Source organism: Homarus americanus, unplaced genomic scaffold (assembly GCF_018991925.1).
Source record: "Homarus americanus isolate GMGI-L3 unplaced genomic scaffold, GMGI_Hamer_2.0 scaffold2539, whole genome shotgun sequence".
Classification (NCBI taxonomy): domain Eukaryota; kingdom Metazoa; phylum Arthropoda; class Malacostraca; order Decapoda; family Nephropidae; genus Homarus; species Homarus americanus.
In genome coordinates, this window is record NW_024725489.1 from 2,487,928 (window position 1) to 2,495,116 (window position 7,189).

Here is a 7,189-nt window from a genome sequence, read left to right on the forward strand (position 1 = left end):
GCTGCTCCTCCTGACACGGACCCACACACCCCTCTTTACTCCCCTAGGTACCCCCCTGCTACTGTCCTGCACCCTGCGGCTGTCGTGGACCCTGCTGCTGTCATGGACACTCTTCCTAACGCAGCCCCTGCTCCTGACCCAGGCCCACACACCCCAGCAGGCGCATCTGAGGACACTGTACTTGTCGCAAGGGAAGCACAACATTAATCGCCTCCACAACCCTCCTCGGCTCTCTCCTCCCACAGATGCTGTCATGTATCTCTTCCAAACGCAGCCCCTGCTCCTGACCCAGGCCCACACACCCCAGCAGGCGCATCTGAGGACACTGTACTTGTCGCAAGGGAAGCACAACATTAATCGCCTCCACAACCCTCCTCCCTCTCTCCTCCCACAGATCACATGTATCTAGACAAAGCTGTTTCCACCAGCGGCCGGCTCATCCACGCCCTCGCCGTTGTCTCACATGTGGCATGCACCGCCCATTCTGCCTCATATGTGCAATGCAACCCTGCAGACAACTAGTCTCGTAAACCGCCTGGAGGGAAGGGGGGAGTATTGTAGTGGATTCCTCCCCTACAAACGCTTGTCGCTGAGTAGCCGACCCCGCGAATTCCCCAGTGTATGCCTCGTGGTCTAGGTCAACCAGCGCAACTATTAAGCCATGCCTGCCTCCGCTATATAAGACCTGACCTCGTGGTGACCTATCGCTCTCTTTCTACCTACACCAACCAGCAAGCAACACCTCCTCCACCTCCTGCCTGGCGGCCTCTCTCCCGCCGGCAAGCATGTCGACCCACAAGCTGGTCCCCCTCTGAGCACCCTCACCAACCAGCTCTCTCTACATCACGCTTGTAACCACGCTGCCACTTCCCAGCAACAAGCTGCATTGTACACCCAATACAACATGTATACAGAGAGCACATTGTGAGGTTCCTTTCTCCATCCCATCCTGAGTGTGAACCATATATCTCATAACCCCACAGGACTGCTTTTATTATGGGCTTGTGTTGGCCATTGTGGGTTGGATGGCATGAGGTGTGGTGGGACTAATCAAGTTGGTGAAAATTGTGTTATGCGAAGATTTATTCCTCTCACTTTTTAATAGCAATATGGCATACTTGATGTGGTTACGAATGTGTTGAATGATGATAATAATAATACTTACACGAACGACATCAAACAATCCGACTTAGACCTCACGAACGGTTCCATCAGCCAATGAGCATCAAGTTTTGTTCATCCTTGTGATGGTCGTCAGCTATATGGCGAAGAGAATCATAAATTGTAAACAAACATTAAACCGAGGAGAAAACCCAGAAAAATGAGGAATATATAAAATAAGCGACTGGCATCCTCATATAAACGGTTTACTATAAAGGAAGAAGGAAAGGAAGTAAGAAATGAGGAAGGAGTGAGGAGGTAAGTTGGTGGTTGGGGAAGGGTTGTATGGGGAAGCTCGAGGGATTCGTTCGTATATTTATGTGCCAGATTGGAATGGGAGAATGTACTTAGTTACGGTAGAATATTCAAGTACTTCTGACTCCTATATAAGAATCTTTGAAGAGTGAGGGTCTGGACCCCATGTTGATCTGGTGCTGGATTTCAGAACAATGTACTGTAGGTTTTAATACTTATGATTTTATGGTAATGCTAAACGATTCTTCCACATTTTAAACATATTTTTTTTAAATTTATTATTGAATTGAAGATAACTTGTTCCTTACTCTGAGAAAACCTCAAGAAAACCATAAATCAATTGCAGGCTGGCAGACCCCAACAAGGGGTCACAGCTCAAGGTTGAAGAAGCTGCAAGACCAGAAAACTGTGAGGGCAAATTATTTCGGAATGAGAGTTATGAACCCATGGAACAATATGCCAGAAAGTGTTGTGACGGCACCGAGTGTGAACTCTTTTAAGACCAGACTTGACCAACACTGGAGCGGGTTCAGGTACATTCAGGAGCCAGTGTATGCCCAGTACTTGCCAACAGTGCGTGACAGAGACGTGACCGGTCGCCCAAGTGGCTAACGAGCTGATTAGTGGTGAAGAGGATAAAAGTTAAAGTAAAGAATCGTAATTTTCTTGTTTTTGTATTTTTTTCTATAAATAGGTTATGTCCATCCTCTGTCATTTTTGTATGCTCACTCTGTTTGTAGAATCGTGTTGGATGAAAAGTATAATTAAATAAACCTGAAGATTTACTAGATGATCACCATCTATTAATAAAAAACTTGAGATTAACAAGAGGTGAGAGCAACCATCGACTGATCCTAAAAGGCGCATGAAGTATGTCAGTAGAACTGAAAGGGCCAAGAAGGTAACTTCAGCCCTTCTCAAGTCTAACTACAATATCTCGACCCTTAATTTGGTGCCCGACCTTGATATCGATTTTGGTCCCCACTGAATGTGGATATAATTTAGCTACATCCCAAAGGAGTTCAATTTTCAGTACCGGTATTCTCCATCCTTAAATGGCAGCCTCTGTGTCTTTGTACAGTTACTTTTCTGATTTTTTCAACTTGATAACTCAAACAAATAGCAATACTTGTATGTCAATGAAACCTGCTTCATGGGAATAACTCAACAACATAGTGTACAAGTGTACAATGGAGGTATGATAATTTGTGGGCTAGGTACCATAAGATATTGTGAATTATCAAATAACAAATTATAATTAAATTGTTCCAAAACTGCTTTAATATACACTAAACGTCATACATAATATGTAAGAAAATACAGTAACATAAATATTGTACAAACGGTAGTTCTGTATGACATAAACAGCTCCTTCCCGTCTCATAATATCGTGTGGTTATGCCAATACACCATCGAGGCAGGCGCTGGGCTGGTTGTGACCACACTATGTCAACAATGAACCAGGAATTTTTTTACTTTATAATAATGTTTTATAAACTCGGTATCAATTGAACCTAAGTATAATATGGGGATGAGGATGAACTTGCATAATGTTGTAGTAAGGAACAGAGAGAGGGAGGGGATCCTCAGTCCACAAGCCAACTGCCATATCTCCCATGCTCAATTCACTCCTCAATTTTCATTTATCTTATTTTATATTTTTATATTTTCTATACAGATATTTCTAAGTCAAATTAAAGCATTGAAATGCTATTTCCACAATTTTAAGGTTTCTTATGTAAGTAAACACCGGCAGCTGGCACTCGGCTGTGAATTATGAATATGTGACCGCAAAATTTAAACAAAGAGGTAATAATAGAGGTACCCGCTGATTTAAGAACCTGAATTTGTATTTTGAAAATTGTCATGACTTCACTGTATTTAGTGTTTTTCCTTCTTAATTTAGGTGTTTTGGCCTATTTGCAAGAGGGTGTTTGAAATCAGGTCATAATCCAACTGTTAGGTTAGACACTTTGGCTACCACACATTTAGTTGTATGATTTATATTTTGTGGTCTTTAAAATGTATTTGGCTCACTTGTTGTCAGTGGTGTCTGCTATGGTAGTCATGGTCTTTCATTATGTTGGATCCTCTTATATAGAGGAATTGCTACCACCTTTATTAGGAATTGGCTTACAAAACCTTGTGCTTACACCTATGAAGAAGGTTTATTTGATCTTAAAATCTGACTAATCACTTGTTTTGTAATGAATTTAGCTACTGTATGAAGACAAAGTTCATGGTCAACAAAATAGATTAATGTATAGGTCTTTATAATTTGCAATGTTGTTTGATGGAAAATTTTCGTTGCAGATTTAATATACAGGAGAGTGAACTGAGTGACCTTCCTTAATGGACTGTCAAGTCAGTACCATGAGACGCAGCAAAATAAGTAATGGTTCTGGTAGGACCAATACAACATCAACTGTTACTAAAGGCAATGGGACTGATGAAGTACCTTACATTAAAACAGAACCAGCCATTATCTTAGAGGAACTGACACATATGGATGAATCTGCTTTTGTGTTCTGTGAGAATGACGGCAACCAGAGTGATGACCTGACAGACGGGGACCAGGTTATTACTGTGTCACAAGAAGACGATGATTGCCTGGGCACCATTTGCCAAGTTTGTAATAAAACGTACAAAAACAAGAGAAGCTTGTCTACTCACCTACGAGTCAAACACAATCTCTCTGCCCAGAGTAGGGCTAAAATGCCATGTTTAGAGTCAGGATGTGAGTTCCGTGGAAATCGCATAGCAAGACTCATTTCTCACCTGATTCGAACTCACAAAATGAAATTCCAATGCGAGAAAGTAACATTTCAGCAGAAAGAAGGTAAGAAATGTTCACAAATGTTATATGGGTGTGGTTCTCTGAGGGCTCATTTAAACTATTTACTTACTTCTTTATACTGTACCGGTGTTGGTTACTTCTTATCCTCCCTCCTAATATTTTAAAGACTCAATAAGATACATCAATGAAGCTGTCCACCTGTCTTGTAACCAAATTTCATACACAGTTGGTGAACCATCTCACTTTTGGTCTCCATAAGGGATTTCAGCCATTCTACTTGTTTTCTTACATTTTCTTTGTGATCGAGATATATAAAACACAATGGTTTCTAGAGTAGCCTGTTTGTGTTTGAGAACAGGTTATATAGAGATAGGCAATACACGAGTGGCATGAACATTATAGTTCAGCAAGATTTTGTGGAGAGCACTGTTCTTTGCATGTATGGTATGGTAAGATGAATAGAGTATAAATATCTTGAATTTTATAAGGAGCACTTATTAGTGTGATATTCAATTTTACAGAATAGTTATTATTGCAGATTTCTGGAAGTGGAAGAAGGAGGCTGAGGAGAGGTGTCGGGCATCTTACTCTGCACAGACTTCTGCAAAGACGATGGTGTCCGGAGACGTAAAGTTTTTCCTGCGTTGCCGACGTAGTGGTTTCATAAAGTCCACTGATGCTAAATCATTGATGCCACGATCTCGCTTTATGAAGAAAGGCAGCATGAAAATTAATGCTGTTTGCACCTCATTTATGGAAGTGATGTTCATGAAAGAAGGTGGTGCCACAGTTCACTTCTGCAGGACTCACTATGGTCATGATGAGGATGGCTCTCATCTCCGGATGAACAATGAGGAAAGAGACATGATCAAAGATCTTATTCTTGAAGGTTTTTCTGCCTCAAAGATCATTGCCATCATGAAAACACGTATGCCTGTTCACCGCCATCAACTCCTGAAGTATGCCAATATCCGCAATATATCTGTCAGACAAAATCTTTTTATGACCCGTGGCAAAGGACTCGTTGGTAGCAGTCGACGGGTGTTCTTAAGGAAGATTCCAAAGTGCCTTTTAGTAAGACCAGGAGAAGATTCTTCCATGAGCTTACAAGTAGAAAATGAAATAGAGGTGGAAGCAGAAATGGCAGAAGCAGATAGTTCATACCCAACCTTGATTGTCCAAACATATTCTCAGGGGAATGTGTTTAGGGAAAACATAGAAAAATTGAAAGAATTAAGAAACGAAATTCAAACTAAAATTGAAAGAATATCAAGATTAGCATCAGGTTTGGTTTCAGATACAGCACTAAGACGTTTAAGTGAAAGTTTAGATAATGTAGCAAAAAATATAGAGAATGAGAAGCACATAGAAGTTATTCCAGAAAGTCCTGATACCACAAGTGTAAAGCAACAGAATATAGTCTTACATAAAGATACTGATGGGAACTCTGTGCTTCTCTTGTGCTCGAACAAAAATATTGAGGATCTTGTAGACAGCAAAAATGTGAATATAGATTGGAAACAAAATTTAAATGTAACTATAAAAAAAGAAGTACAGTAATTTGAAATGTAATGACTGTTACAATTCTTAAATGTTCCATCATCTTCATATGGCTTCAATAAGCCAATTGGGAAAGCAACAGAAATATAAGCATTAGACATCCTTGCTTGGAGGACAATGGCTTCTGTGTTGCGACAAGTTATGATACTGGTAATGCAGGCAAGTGATATCTGACATGGTTATTCACACTAAACACATTTGGGAGATATTTTTAGCTTTTGTCATTCTGTCAAATATGATGAAGAGGAGCTTAATATGTTTTATAAGTATATCTTGACAAACAGGATTTTGTTAAGATATGCCTATGAATGTTGCCACAGCTTTTAATTGATTATTAATATGTAATGTGCAACCAAACTTTTCATTTATACTTAGTACTGTATGTACTGTACTATTTTATTTTATTTTTTTAATATCTTATAGCTTATATATTGGGGCAAATTTATACATCAATAATTTCCACCACACCATTACCTAATTTAACAATGTTAATAATAATTCTACAGATTGAATTTTGTTTTATTTTAACCATAGGTTACTGCCACAGACTTATTGCATAGTGAAATAAGATCTGATTGTTGGGCTACTTCATGGAGTCTCAAGTGTTCATTCTGTGGCAATTTCCAGACATGACAGGATTAGATTTAGTGGCATGGTTCTGCCTAAGACTGATGAATCATTAAAGGAGAAGGGAAGTCCCATGACAACAGCACAAATTTACTGTACAGTGTTAGGCATGTAGGCTTGAGGTCATACACCCTGTCATTTGTGAACCAGTGATTTATGGTATATTTAGCAGAATTGCCTAAATTCACCATTCTGTATTACTGATGGAGTTGATTATTCTGTTTGTAAAATTAATCATTACTATTACAGTAGGCAAACATTCTACCTCTATTTATTACTGTTATTTTACAAATATAATTCAGGAATATACATAAAATATATACCATATGTTTAGCTATTAAAATGTAACATGTGCATGATAACAGTGTTTCTCTGTCTTAAATTGGATACAATGGAATAGAAACATGACTTGTGAAATAGGAATAGAACTTAACACAACCTAACCAAATCTTAACTTATTTTAACCTAATCTATATTAACCTAACCTAACCAAATGTAACTTAATTTATTGTGACCAAACATAACTTATCCTAACCTAACCTTGCCTAATCTAAACAAATCTAACCTTACCTACCATATCCTAATTTAACCTAACCAAACCAATGTACTGTACAATGGTTCATAATAATCCTCAAATAAATTTATTCTTATAAATATTTTATTTACAATAAATTTGGCAAAAAGTGACTAAAGTTCTATTATGTAAACTTTTTATAAAGATTTTGATTGCTAAAGTTAATTTCTTTAATATAACTCTGTCCTGAATTAAATGCTTAATAATTATTCCAT

At 38.6% G+C, this 7,189-nt stretch overlaps 1 protein-coding gene across 1 annotated transcript; it reads left to right on the forward strand.

The window, feature by feature from the left end:
- Nucleotides 1-1,207: 1,207 nt before the first annotated feature.
- LOC121864972 lies at nt 1,208-6,843 on the forward strand. Its single transcript, XM_042364209.1, has 3 exons — nt 1,208-1,419; nt 3,730-4,255; nt 4,752-6,843. The coding sequence occupies exons 2-3, from the start codon at nt 3,769-3,771 to the stop codon at nt 5,771-5,773; spliced, it is 1,509 nt and encodes a 502-aa protein (XP_042220143.1). The 5' UTR covers nt 1,208-1,419; nt 3,730-3,768; the 3' UTR covers nt 5,774-6,843.
- Nucleotides 6,844-7,189: the final 346 nt, after the last annotated feature.